The sequence below is a fragment of the Pezoporus occidentalis genome, unplaced genomic scaffold (genome assembly GCF_034315485.1).
Source record: "Pezoporus occidentalis ecotype Australia unplaced genomic scaffold, CSIRO_AGI_Poc_V1 ctg205, whole genome shotgun sequence".
Lineage (NCBI taxonomy): Eukaryota > Metazoa > Chordata > Aves > Psittaciformes > Psittacidae > Pezoporus > Pezoporus occidentalis.
The window spans coordinates 816,873-831,248 of NW_026913911.1; the positions used below are offsets into that span (position 1 = coordinate 816,873).

A 14,376-nucleotide genomic window follows, 5' to 3' on the forward strand; every position below is an offset into this window, starting at 1 on the left:
TGCAAATCTAAAGACAGTGTCTTTGGTGCTTATACAATGTCTTTGTGATGGTTATTTTCCACTTGGGTCCCTCCCAACACGGTCAAGGTTGCGACTGGTGCAAAGTTCAAGGCATTTTACTTCCATGCACAGTGCCTTTGAAAATATTAGAGAGTGATTTGGCTTTTTAAATAAAAAAAAATAGGCAATCGTTCCCTTTAAAAGAAAAATAAAACACTTTGAAAGCTCTTTCAACCAAAGCAAGAGATGCTGGGGCTCGAGTATTCATCTGAAGCAGGGAGGAGATGCCAACACGGTGAATAAGGCACAACCGTTGCAGGCAGAGCAGCCGCAGCGTTCGCGTGGCTCCAGCTGAAATCTCTGCCTGCCATCTGGCAAAAAATAAGCACAAAAGGAAGCAAAAAAAAGCCCCAAAAAACAAACCCCAAACCCCTTTTGCAGAGAGTTCACACTGAACCGCTCAAAGACGGCAGAGGTTAGAGTCTGCTCGATCGCTGAAAGATTGCTTCCCTTTCCCGGGTCAGCATCACCTCTTGACCTGCCCTGATTACCTCCAAAGGAGGTTATCAAGATACAAGACTAACAGAGGATTAAAGGAAACCTAAAATAAAAACAAAACACCCCCCTTTTCCCCCAGCCCTGCTCCCCTCCCCCAAGAAAACATCCTTGCTTTGTTAACCTGACAGTTCACTGTAGGTGTTGACACAACCCTCCATCTCCGAGAAGCTTAATGTCAACAAATCAGTGTGTTTGGAGTAGCCCTGTCAATGCGATTTACATTAACTTGTCTAACAAGAAATAAAAACAACAAGCAGCCATCAAAGACAAAAGGCTTTTTCAGTCATTCTTCTAAAAGTATTACGCTGGAAATGTTCATTTTTGGAGGCCCTTTACTTGCTGAAAAGCAGAAACCACCTTTTTTTTTTTTTCCTAAAATACTTTTTTTTTTCTCCCTAAAGTATTTTTTTCCTTTAAAAAATAAAAAGTATTTTCTTTTAAAGGAGGCCCGAGCATCCCTTACTAATAAGATCAGCAGCAGCAGTAACCAACTCTCCCTGGTTAACGCAGGAAGAGGGCAGCCTCGAAGCCAAATGTTCATTGTGCTTTGATTCCCGCCAGCGTTTTATGTCTTTGGAGACATTTGGGGCACTTTGTGGAGCATTTTCAAACTGTGGCTCTAAACCACCATGAAAATTCCATGCAGCAGTGGCATGCACCAAAACCCCATTAACTTCACCATGAACTTCTCCTTGCCCCCCACAGGCACGCGCCGTACCCACCAGCATGCCCTTCACAGATGGGGGCTCAACATCCCGAGGCAAAGCTGCAAAAAGCAACTTGATTCCAGGGATTCCTAATATCGAGTGGTTTCCACCAGCTCCCACAATGTCTACTCTGATGCTCTAAAGGAAAAAATAGGGATTGCAATTCCTGCTTGAACACTACAGGAAGTGGAGACCATGGCACTCCACCAGCCAGGACTAGCTTTGTGCTGGGTTACTCTTCCATGGGTCGGACCAGTTGACCCGGTTGCTCAGAGAGCTGGTAGATGCCCTATCCTTGGCAGTGCTCAGTGTCTGGTTGGACAGGGCTTGGAGCAATCTGTTCTAGTGGAATAGACATGCTACTCATGGCAGTGTAGACTGGACTAGCTGACCTTTAAAAGTCCCTTCCAACCCAAACCATGCTAGGATCCTATGGCCTCCAAAGGTCCCTTCCAAACTTCAACCGTTCTGGGATTCCCTCCAGTAAATACAGATCAAATTCCACCTCCTGTATCCAAAAAGGGAAACACAAAACCTAATGCCCAAATCTTTGCTCAGAGTCACCTTTCAGCTCGCTCAGCATCTCTGCTCCTCTTCACCCCCTCTCCAAAACACTGACTTGAGTCAACCGGACCTCTCAAGGCCATCTGACCTGCCTTGCAGCAAGCTGGAGCCTTGACCCCAGAAAAGTTTCCTGCAGACAAGGAGCCCCATCCGAGACAATGGGATTACTCACACCCTTCATGTTAAGCAGCCGCCTGCATTTTTGCAGGCTCAGGCCTTTCAGCTCCATCCTATTACAGGACAGCACTTTTTGTTGGTGTAATTTTAGCACAGCAACAGCAGACAAGCCCGGGCCAAGTTTCTTTGATCACCAGGTGAAGGTTTTTTCTTGGTGTAATTGCTGCTGTGACAAAAGGCAGGTGAGTAGCTTGGCTCCTGCCACTTACTCATCTCCTGAGCCTGCCACTCTGCCTCTAAAAAACAAGTTCCAACACTAGGAAAACGCTTTTCACTCTTAAAATTGTGCAAATTCAACACAAATGTACCCAGTTATCACCTCTGGAAGACAGGGGAATTCCCAAGCCAGCAAAGGACATGAGAACAGAAAGGCATGTGGTGTTGCGCTGAGTCCACCTCCAGTAATGAGAAGATGCTCCAAGGATTCCCCATCCAAGGACGGTGCACAGTTACTTGCTTTCCTTTCTGAGCTACTGGCAGTCTGGAAATTCTACATTTTATAGCTGGACCAGGCTGCAATCTCATTTTAAACAGGGCAGCATCTTCTTTTGGATCATAAGGCTACAGAGCTAATGATTTGGGCCAGATCTGAACCAGCAGTATACGAATAGCACTACCAGCAATCAAGCAACATCCTCTTATAGATATCACCATTTCTGGAGATAGTTCCTTTCCCTCATGAACCCCTTTCACTCTTTCCTTTCACCAATAAAGCTCATCCAGCAGTTTTGGTGCTTTCACAAACATCATCATTTTCCTGTATTGCTCTAGACATGGGCTTCTCCACACCTTATCTCCTACCTCGTTTAGCCAAGTGCAGACATTTTAATCTGTTTCTATCAAGCCACTGGAAAAAGGCCCTTGAACCCTACAAGAACAACCCAGCAGAGACACCAAAGGAGTTGAGCACCTTTTAGATGCAGCCTGATTCTTCCTGACTCGCTCTCACACACCACTGCCTGCAAGGGTACGCAGGGACCCATCAGCAATGTTCAGTGACAGCATCTTCAGAGCACTCCTTAAAGGAAGAAACTCAAATACACATAAAACCCCCAGACCTACATCTCCTACAAACCATTGCACCAGATCTACAGCTTCACAAACCAGATTGCAGCACCTGATTGACTTGCCTCCCCTATCTCCTGAGGCTATCAGGAGGATCAGTGTCCTACAATGCTTTGAAGATAAGGTGCTCCACCGCAAATACAAACAGCCTTCCCCTGGGCTGGGTCCTTCCTAATCCAGTTCTGGAAGAAAAAAGGCTGCTTCAATCTGTCTTGGTTCTTTTCAGACCAATCAGCTGTCCTCCCAGCCTCCAAAACAATCCTGACTCACTCAGAAAGGACACATTAATACCTAAGGAAGATAAATCGCTCCAGGTCCATCTCATAAATCACTGTGGGCATCTCTCCCCATCCTCATCTCTCCTGCTAGCCATGCTTCATGCTCTGGTGCAGAGACCAATCTCCCTGTCAAATTCCATTACTTGCTTGCATGAGTAGTCCTAGTATGATTTGTAGAACTGGTCTACATCTACTTGTAGAATGGACATCTAATTGTAGAATGGAGCTACACCTCCTTTCTTAAGGAGGAATCCAGCAGTTGAAGAATCCAGCCATTTCCAAGCACCTCCTGATCCAGAGGGCACCAGCCACACTGCTCAGGGCTGCCAACAGAAGGGACATTTTGGCAATAAACCTGTCCTGAACAAGAAGATGGATGAAAGCCCTTCCAACCTCTCTGCACAGGAGCTGCATTTTATTTAGCAGTTTGTTCTAGTGACACCAGAGCCAAATAAGCACCTTCCCCTCACCAACTCTGGCTGTAGAGCATCGGGAAAACCCTTTCATTTCTCTCTTGGTGGCTTCTCCATCCATAGCAAACAAATCCTCATTTCCATATTGCTACCAAATCTTCCTGACAGAGGCAGCCATATGAGACATGGAGAGACAGGACCAGGGTGAATGGCTTTAAGCTGCCTGAGGGGAGACTGAGATGAGCTCTTAGGCAGAAGCTCTTCCCTGGGAGGGTGCTGAGGCGCTGGAACAGGGTGCCCAGAGAAGCTGTGGCTGCCCCATCCCTGGCAGTGTTCAAGGCCAGGTTGGACACAGGGGCTTGGAGCAAGCTGCTCTAGTGGAAGGGGTCCCTGCCTGTGGCAGGGGTTGGAGCTGGAGGAGCTTTAAGGTCCCTTCCAGCCCAAACCATGATAAAGACATGAGCTATACAGAGGGCTGCACAGCTCTGGGGCTGTAACACCTCCTAAAACTGCTCTGAAGGGCTGGAACATCCTTCCAGTAGAGCAATCGCAGTGGTATAAACCAGCAGAATGCAGTGAAGAAAACCACCATTGTGTATTACTAGTCTTTTTTCCTGTTTATATCCAAGCTCATGAGAGATGCCCAGTGCGTGCTGGTGCACTATAGCCCTGGGCACCCAGTAACACCAAATAAATAACAGTCAAGGAAGGAAGAAAGATCTGAAGTTGCTTTTAGGACAAATATAGTGTTCAGTGGATTTGCTGTTACAAAATACCTGACAACTGAAGATACTCTGGAAATATATATCCAGACAGCTCCCAACAAATCCTATTTAAAAGGGGGAAAAAAAGCTCTTTGAGCAAAAAATGGAACTCCCTGATGGTTATATTTTTTCCTATTCAATGGGACACTCCTCAGCCAAGTGCAATAAAGCAACATAAAATACATTTCTGATCGCAATAACAGCATAAACACGGGCCTATTTTAGACAGCAGAGAAAAGAAAGAAACATATGCTGCTTTCCAAAGAGCAACATTCTGATGTAAGGCATCCAGTGACCTGACAAACATTTGGAAGTGTATCTGCAATTCAAGTAATAGACACCCATACACTGGCATGTCTTGAAAAGGATCTTGAACATCCATTAATCTGAGTTAATGTATCTAAGATAGAGGTGGCTGGTGAATTATGGTCCTTCTTCTACATGGTGGACTGTGTAAGCAGACTTGAAAATACCTGGAGAGACTCCCACTGAACACCAGCTTCTGGTAACACATAGGTTTCACAGGATCATAGACTGGTTTGAGTTGGAAAGGACCTTGAAGCTCCTCCAGTTCCAACCCCTGCCACAGGCAAGGACCCCTTCCACTAGAGCAGCTTACTCCAAGCCCCTGTGTCCAACCTGGCCTTGAACACTGCCAGGGATGGGGCAGCCACAGCTTCTCTGGGCACCCTGTGCCAGCGCCTCAGCACCCTCACAGGGAAGAGCTTCTGCCTAAGAGCTCACCTCAGTCTCCCCTCCTATAACTTGTTATTTCACAACACCTGATGGTCCAAGGCCCCATTTTCATCCCACTCCATAGAGCTTGAGCAACCACTAGTTTCAACAGCACCATCAGATGTCCCTCAGCTGTAAAATGAAAGCAAACTGGTGGAGGTGACTTACCGGGAGGTGGGTGAACACCGCAAACGTGCTGCGTAGAAAGCCAATGAGATCTGTAAGGTAGTCGCTGGCCTTGCTGCCCGGCTCCATGGCCATCCAATCGTAGTCTGCCAGCTGCAAGAACTGGTCTATCTTCTGGTTCAGGTTGGTGTAAATCTCCTCCTCAGCAGCATGGCGGGCGTCCTGGGCAACAAGACAACACTCCATGGAACGGAGTCTCCGTAACAACAAGCCTACACACGCAACAGGACATCGGCCCAGTCTCCAAAGGCAGCACAACACAGAGCATCTGTAGGTACCTACATGGCCACTACAGCCTCAGGTTAGCTGAGACCAGGTTAGTGCGAGGCAAGATCAAGCTGGTGTGCCTCTGATCCAACCCAGGGACCAGGAGGACACATCTAGTGCAGGATGAAAGAGAGAGATGGAGGAGGAATGTCTCATATGAAAACAGGCTGAGACCCACCAAATTCCGGGTAGGTTTGCAGTACAGGACAGCCTGCCTGAATAAGAATAGGAAAACTTATCCTTAGGCCAAAGAGTTAGGTGATGCCAAAAGGAAAATGAATGGACTTCCCTGGAGACATGGGGCCTTAGTCACTGCTGAGTTACCCTAAGGGCAAACCCCACCTAACTTGTTCCCTATTGTTACTTAAATCCTCAGCACTGTTCCTGTCTCCTGCTCTCCACAAGACACAACCCGAACACCCCACAGGTGACTCAATTATAGAATCACAGAACAGAATCACAGAGTGGTTTGGGTTGGAAGGGGCCTTAAAGCTCACCCAGTCCCAACCTGGGCCACGGGCAGGGACCCCTTCCACTGGAGCAGCTTGCTCCAAGCCCCTGTGTCCAACCTGGCCTTGAACACTGCCAGGGATGGGGCAGCCTCCAAGCCCCTGTGTCCAACCCGGCCTTGAACACTGCCAGGGATGGGGCAGCCACAGCTTCTCTGGGCACCCTGTGCCAGCGCCTCAGCACCCTCCCAGGGAAGAGCTTCTGCCTTACATACTCCCTAAATCTTCCCTATTTAGGTTTAAACCCATGACCCCTTGTCCTATCACTACAGCCCGTGATGAAGAGTCCCTCCTCCAGCATCCCCGTGACGCTCCAAAGACCAAACCCAAAACCTAATCTGATGGCACCAGGTGCCCAGGATATGACAAAACTACCTCTCAGCTCAGCTTAGCTCCCTACATCCACCCATCCCCACACGTGCTCTGAAAGCAGATACTCTCCAACCAAACATCAGCTCTCAGGGTGGATCTACCAAGCCTTCTCACCTTGAAGGTTGTGGTCCCGTAGAGTTTCGTGGTGTGGACAGTTTCTGGAAGCACATTAGTGATATTGGTTATGAATTCCTCTAGGAACTTGCAGGATTTCTCCAAATGGGTCGTATTTATAATAATCTGTACAAGCTGCAAAGGCAAAAGAGATGTTCAATCGTTGTGCTCCTGACGCCAGGGACGTGGCAGCTTGATGGATGCCAATATGGAATCACAGAATAGTTAGGGTTGGAAAGGACCTTAAGATCATCCAGTTCCAACCCCCCTGCCACGGGCAGGGACACCTCACACTAAACCATGGCACCCAAGGCTCTGTCCAACCTGGCCTTGAACACTGCCAGGGATGGAGCATTCACAACCTCCTTCTGGCACGAAAAGCTGCTGCTGTACAAATACACTAAGCTTTTCCACATGCTCAAAAGCTTTCCTCCTTTAAGAACATCAGAAACTTAAATAAAAGATAATTTGGGGGGGGGGGGGGAAGCATTTCCCATGACAGCCACTAATACCACAAAGGGTTATTTATTTTAATGACTTTCCTACATTCAGCTATCAGTCAGTGCTTGCTTCAGCACAGGTCAAATACAAGAGGCTTGCCAAAAAATGCCATGTCAAATCACAAGTGTTCCAGCTGCTGCTGAACCCCAAGTAACCCGTATCTTGAGTGACACCAACCAAGCTCATAGCGAGGCATTTAATGAAGAAACAACTAGGTTTTCCTTTGGGGAGGGTGAGCATCAGGTCTCACCCTGGTGTCTTCTCAGTTATCATACCCACCCTTAGTTGCCATTTCCTTACTGCTGTCATCTCGTCTGCCTTCCCATGGCGCTATTTCAGGCCATTAAAGGTAACTACAGTGTAAAAACCTCTGCTGAAGTCAGTCAACATTTACAGGCAGATGTCACCAGGCATTTACAATCCAGAGCAAACCAATCCGGGCTTCCACTTGAGGACCACTCACTTGGAAGCACCATTCATCCCTTAAGCAGATAGCTTTCTCCCAAGCAGGCTCCTGTGAATGTTTTCAAGGTGCAACATCAGCTCTAACAAAGCCTTTCTACACAACACCTAGCTCAGCTATCCCGACCAAAACAGTTCTCTTACAGACACTGAAAGCATTATAATGCTCCAGATTGCTATAATTGATTGCTGAAGTACAGGGTGGCAGGCTGCGGACACCTCTCTACAGAAAGGGTTTTGAAACGCTCACGAACGCTCTGAATGAGATGGATTAACCAGCAATTCGAGTGCTGCAGGCACAGAAATACTGAAGCAACGCCACACAGGTTACAGCACCCAACTCTTGCACGTGCCAGATGGCATGAGAAAGGGCAATGGTGACGGTCTGGGAGGTTCAGCTTGGATATTAGGAAGGAAAAGAGTCATTATGAAGGGAGTGCAGAACTGGAAGAGGGTGTCCTTAGAAGCTGTGGGACCTTTGTATGGGAAGCATTAAAAGTTGGGTAGGAAAAGCCACAGTTGACATGCTTCAAGTGAGCAATGACCCCACTTCCATACCAAGCTAGATACCTCCAGAGGTCCCTTCCAGCTAACATTTCTTTGATTTCCATCAGACTTTGTCATTAATAAATGAAATTATGATCTATTTGAACTCCTCTTGTTTTGTACTTGTTCCATTAAATGTATTACACAGATAGCTGAGAGGGCTTCTCACTTCTGAATTCCTTGGATTAGTTTTGTTCTCAGTTTTTGCCTTCAAACAAGCGTTTCCCTGTGTCAGATAGCTCTGACATCGTGACCACGATATGCTCTCCTATAAAGCTAATTAAATACTGGCTATTTCCAACTGTGTGAAATCTCTCCTAAATCTTTTCATTGATCATCACAATTTAGTTGTCCAGATTGCTATCACGTTTGAAGGCCCTGATTGCTTTGATTCTCTTCCACCACTTGCTATGGGCTTTCCTGATAACTCTCTGCCTCCTGCAAGTTGTGATCTTCTCTTGAATTCATTTGGGCAAGACCTTCTCATTGGGGTATTCAAGTGATTAAAACAGGAGCATCTTTTCCCTCTTTTTTGTTGAGAGATGTCAGGGTTACTCGAAACACCAGGGTCACTTGGAGCAGACTTGGGAACAAACTTGGTAACAAACTTCAACCTCCACACCTAAGAGTTAGCCCACAAAAAACAGCAATGAAAACTAACCCAGAGGACAACAGACCAGGAAGGCCAGTGCACAGCCTTGTATTACCTTGTCCACTGCTTGGAAAACCACATTGGAAAACTCAGATATGGATGGTGTTGCTTTGTACAGAAACTAAATCTGGGAGGTGACAGTCATAAAAGGTACTTAAATATCTTCTGCAAAAACTTCTGACACCAGGACTATGCTCATACAACCTGGGATTTAATTCCTGTGCTCCACAGTCACACCAGCGTCTTAAGAGGAGAAGATTTGAGCAACTCAGAAGAGCACCACCATGTGCTTCCCTATGGACAAACAGGTCAATGGTTGCACGAAGAAAAGAGGCAGGAGGGGATGAAGATGCTCCAAGTGGGTTTTCTTCAACCAAATTAGAAATACAATGGTGGCACAGGCAACCCCAGGAGAGAGCTGGTGGTACCTTGGCAAGTGGTAAGGAATAAGAAGATGAAAATATGACATCCAGAGATTGACCACCAGCCATATTAAACCTTTTACTTGAAACTTGGGTCATGCTACATAAGCTTTCCTAGCAAAAATCCTCTTCAGCTCTAAAGCACCTGAAGAAGCCACTCTCAGCCCAAAGAAAGGCATCACCTTCCCTCATCACGGAAGATGCCATCGACACCATCTAAGCTGGGCAGAAGCTGCAAGGGGACTGTGCCACTTGGTTTGCCCTTCCTACATTCAATCACACTGCAACAGCAGTTAAAAGGATCATCTGGGGGATGGACATGCAGGGATAATGTTGCATTCCTCTGTGGAGGGAGCCCTGGGAGGAGCAGGAGGGAAGAGGAATTTGCCCCCGGGGAGCAGAGAGATTCCAGACAGTGAGATAAAGGGCTGAGGAAGCATCACGTGTAAATACATACCACTGTAAATGCACTGAACTCTCCTAAGCTCACCTCCACAGGGTATTTAGAGTGTCCAGAGAGCAGGACACATTTCTACAGCACAGTCCATTAAACAACTGCAGCTGTATTAACATCTACTTGTTTAATAACAGCACACAGAGGTCCCACTAAGGTATCAAACCACCCTGGGTACCACACACATTCCCCAACAGCCAGGATTTACATGCAGTAAGCCTTGCAGAAACCTGACTTTGCACACAAAAAAGTCTCAGTTGTGAAAAGAAAATACCAATACAGAGTTTGCACTGCAGCAACGTGCTGAAACTGCCTCCAAACATCACCTATAGGTGGGGACCTGTCCCAGTTCCCACTTGGCTCTTCCCTGGCGCTCCTTGATGTCCTCTGACTTTAATTCACATGGATAATGACCCATTAATTTAGAAGATGGGTAATGCCAACAGCAATAGCACAGCTTTCCCACAATACAAAGTGCTCTTCCTTTGCACAGCAACGCTGTGTGGTTCCACTGCTGCTTCCCAACCAAATACAGCAGCAGAAGGCTCCACAGCAGCACCTCTAAAGGTGCTGTAAGGAGTCCTGAGGACCGAACCCCCTTTCTGACACCCGGCCCACCTCAAAGCCAGGTCCTACCTCCGTCAGCCCAACGTTCTTCCTCTTGATGACGTTCTGCAAACAGTTGCTCAGGGTTCGGGTCAGCAGCAGGTTTGTGGATTTTCTGATCATGTCATCGACTTCCGTGGAGCTGGAAAGTGGAATTCAAAGAGGTTTGCAAAATGCTCCGTGAACGGAGAAACTCTTGAGCCCTCATCACCCAATCGCCTTCCCAACCCTCTTCGGCCTTACTCACGATGCTTGCATGCGCTGACATACTAATATATACCAAAATGTCAACAGTTCGGGTCTTTTTGTCTATGGGTCCATAAGGAAGAGGGGCTAAAATGAGCTAAATCGACATCACTCAGCCCCTTAAAGGGACTGGTCCAGCACAGCTTGGCTGTAGAATCAGCATTAACCCACACAGCCAAGCCACCACCTAGCACACAATGCTGGAGGTCTGCACATTCAGTACACAAGGGGAAAGGGATGAAAGATGTAACTGGGGGGAAAAAGGAAATTAACCCCCTCAAAATGCACCCACCCCCCCATTACCTTCTCACAGCATTTTAAGTAAAAGAAGGCTCCAGGGAGACCTTAGAGCAGCTCCAGTGCCTAAAGGGGCTGCAGGAAAGCTGGAGAGGGGCTTGGGACAAGGGATGTAGGGACAGGCCAAGGGGAATGGCTTGAACCTGCCCGAGGGGAGACTGAGATGAGCTCTTAGGCAGAAGCTCTTCCCTGTGAGGGTGCTGAGGTGCTGGCACAGGGTGCCCAGAGAAGCTGTGGCTGCCCCATCCCTGGCAGTGTTCAAGGCCAGGTTGGACACAGGGGCTTGGAGCAAGCTGCTCCAGTGGAAGGGGTCCCTGCTTGTGGCAGGGGTTGGAGCTGGAGGAGCTTCAAGCTCCCTTCCAACCCAAACCAGTCTGGGATTCGATGACAAATCACACTGGAAGCTCTAGCAACACACTGATGCTCTTTGCCAGCTGGCTGCAACCACAACACTGCTGAACTTTAGGGGTTTGGCTTTCTGCTGCTCCTCCACGTGCGCACCAGCAAGGTGCCACCTCTCCTTACTGAAGGAGGCTTTGGAAACCCATCCCAGCACAGGCTCCTTTGATCTGTCATTGGCCCTGCATTAGCCCTGACACCACGGGGCTTTATCTCCAGCAGCGCAGTGACAGGCAGCTGAGGGCAAAGAAAATTCCCAACTGGAAGGCTGAGCAGTGTTATTAACTTTCAGGCTCGTGGTAAATCAATCCCGTGACCTTTTACTCCTTCTCCTGTTTTACCTGACAAATGGCCCAAATTACAAAGCAGGGATTGACATGAGAAACAAAAGCAAAACTTGCAGCTCCCCCCCCTACCAGTGTGAAGGGCAGAGGGTAGTGGGTGCTGTTGGGGTTCCTGTTGGTTGCAGGGATGGGTGCTGCCAGCCCTGGTCCAGCTCGACCCTCCCAGATTTCTGTGCCTATTTAACCCTAGAGCAGATGCACTGTGCCAAGCCTTGGACCTTTGGGTAAAGAAGACTAAACCTTCTCCAACTGCAATAACTGCGGCCATAGCAGCCTTCTGGACACGCTCGTCCTCCCCACGTGCTGCCCAGCCTTCAATCAACCCAACTTTTGAAGTTCTTTGTTCTGCTGCATGAGGATTGCACTCAAATCCCCAAAACTCCCAGGAGAAGCAGCAAATATTGCTCCCCACTCACATCTCGGAGCAAAGTCATGCCTGTACTTCTGCCAGACCAAGAAATCCGTGTCTTGCTGCAGCTTTCCCAAGGAAAACCCAGCTGCACAACTCCCCATGCACACAGCAGCTCCCCACACTCTGCTCCCCAACAGGTTCTTCTAATACTTCCTTCTCCCTGCTGTTCAGAAGTCTGCTTTTGTGAGCTACAAGCCTGCCAAGGGTTGACCACCGTCTCCTTCCCAGTTGGATGCAAGTGGAGCAGGGCCAGCAGGTTAGCAGGACCCAGGTTCCTGATAACTCAAAATCAATCTCATCAGCCAAAGTCTTAGTGTGGATCTCTTCTAGATCATCACTCCTGATGCCTCTGAGTTTATTTCCCTCCTGCTTAGCAGGGAAGCACATCCTGTGCCAGCAATAATCCAGGCTAGCGCACTTCATGTCCCAGATGGTTCCTTCTCGCAGGGTTTTGATGTGCGGCCCAAGGTGATGTGTTTGGGTTTCTCTAATGTATAGAACATGAACAAAAATGGGAGGGAAGAAGAAACCAGCCAATGAATTTTCCTGATCTTTATGCTATGGGTAGGGCTCTCAAACAAGGTTTTACTTAAAGAAAACACCAAAAGAAACCCAACATGTATGCACCCCCCTGCCCTCCATCACCCCCCAGGAAGAACCAGATTGTTCCCAGTCCCCTCCACCAGACAACAGCGTGGTTATATATAGCAAGTCCCATAAAATCTAACCCTGTGATGATCCACAGATGGTAAAAAAGACACTCAAGGAGATTCAAAGCAAAGGGGTGATACAGGGGGTAATGCATGGGACTTGGGGAATGGGGCTGAGGAGCAAAAAGGGCTGGATCCACACTCAAAGGGGGTCAAGAAATAGTTGTACAGGCAGGAAATTACACACAAAGCTGTATCGTTGTACAAGCACCATGCCCCTTTTGGGATTATCCCTGGGAAATCCTGGAATGCAATCCACAGCCTGTCCCCAAGGAAGGTGGGGATGCAGAACGGCCAAGACTGGAAGCAGAGCTGGCAGCTGGAGCTTCCAGCATCGACTGAAACCAAGAAAGCAGAGATGAAAACCATGGGACTGTGGACATGACGTGAGTTTTCCCACTGAACCAACGCAGCAGCCACACAGGTAGTGCTGGAAGAGCTTGCTCTTTGTCATTCAAACATCACCCTGTCATCAGGGCATCAAAATTAAACAAGCCAGTTACTGTCTGGCTGCGTGCACGCTCCAAGACAGTCATGCTCTTGGCAGGAGCAGGATGCTGCCTCTGCCCAACACCACAGCCAGTGCTGATGGCTGCTTTTACTTCTCCAAAGCACTTCAGACTGAGCTTTCAGAGGAGAAGCTCCCCATGACCCGGTGAGTCAGGCTGGCCACAGGGGCAATGGGTGTTAGCCCCTACCTTGCCCAGCACCCTCACAGCTGAAACTATGAACCAAGAAGCAGCTTGAAGAGCCTGGAGAAGAGAAGCTGCGTGGAGACCTCAGAGCAGCCTTCCAATATCTGAAGGGGGCCTATAGGGATGCTGGAGAGGGACTCTTCATTAGGGACTGTAGTGACAGGACAAGGGGTAACGGGTTCAAACTTAAACAGGGGAAATTTAGATTGTATATAAGGAAGAAGTTCTTTACTGTGAGGGTGGTGAGGCACTGGAATGGGTTGCCCAGGGAGGTTGTGAATGCTCCATCCCTGGCAGTGTTCAAGGCCAGGTTGGACAGAGCCTTGGGTGCCATGGTTTAGTGTGAGGTGTCCCTGCCCATGGCAGGGGGGTTGGAACTGGGTGATCTTAAAGGTCCTTTCCAACCCTAACTATTCCATGATTCTAAGGAGTACAGGATGCAGTGCCCAGACCAGCAGGGCCACTTAGCAAAGGGTGATGGTACCAGTAAGGTGTCTGATGCTGACTCCTGAGCTGAGCCTTGGCTCACGAGCCAGGTCCGATCTCCATTCTCCATATGCATCAAGAAGAAAACAAAACCCACAAATATAGTCCATGTGGGCTGCTCACGGTGTATGTTTGATGCCAATTTGATCCATCAGCTTCAAACTGGTAGGAGCTGGTAGTGGTGTGGTTGTTATTGAGCCTACGCACATAGTCTCTAACCACAGAGCACTACTAACACCAAAGCAGTACCACCAACTACACCAAAGAAACTACATTTACCTCCTGTCTCCTACAGCTGATTTCCAAATCAATACTTCCAAACCAGTAACTACTTGCTGTAGTTATTCAAGCCTGTGATCTTTTAATTCCATTTTATTTTTGATAACTTTATGCACTTATATTACGTTCTTTCCCAAGTTCTTCCAGGACTGGTGC

General features: G+C 48.1%; 1 protein-coding gene across 9 annotated transcripts in view; it reads right to left on the minus strand.

The window, feature by feature from the left end:
* EXOC6B (exocyst complex component 6B) overlaps positions 1-14,376 on the minus strand; it is a 293,471-nt gene that overhangs the window by 101,140 nt on the left and 177,955 nt on the right. For 7 of the 9 annotated variants that reach the window (XR_009964821.1, XR_009964822.1, XM_062618884.1 and 4 more), the window contains exons 16-18: positions 10,383-10,494; positions 6,710-6,844; positions 5,430-5,609 (exon numbers count right to left, since the gene is read on the minus strand). Coding sequence is in view for 7 of the 9 variants with exons in the window: in XM_062618884.1 (XP_062474868.1) it covers positions 5,430-5,609; positions 6,710-6,844; positions 10,383-10,494 (427 nt within the window). In the remaining 2 variants the exon portion in view is untranslated. Of the gene's footprint in view, positions 1-3,726; positions 3,982-4,408; positions 4,592-5,429; positions 5,610-6,709; positions 6,845-10,382; positions 10,495-14,376 lie in introns of those variants that run through there. The other 2 variants (XM_062618890.1, XM_062618889.1) reach the window with 2 other exon arrangements.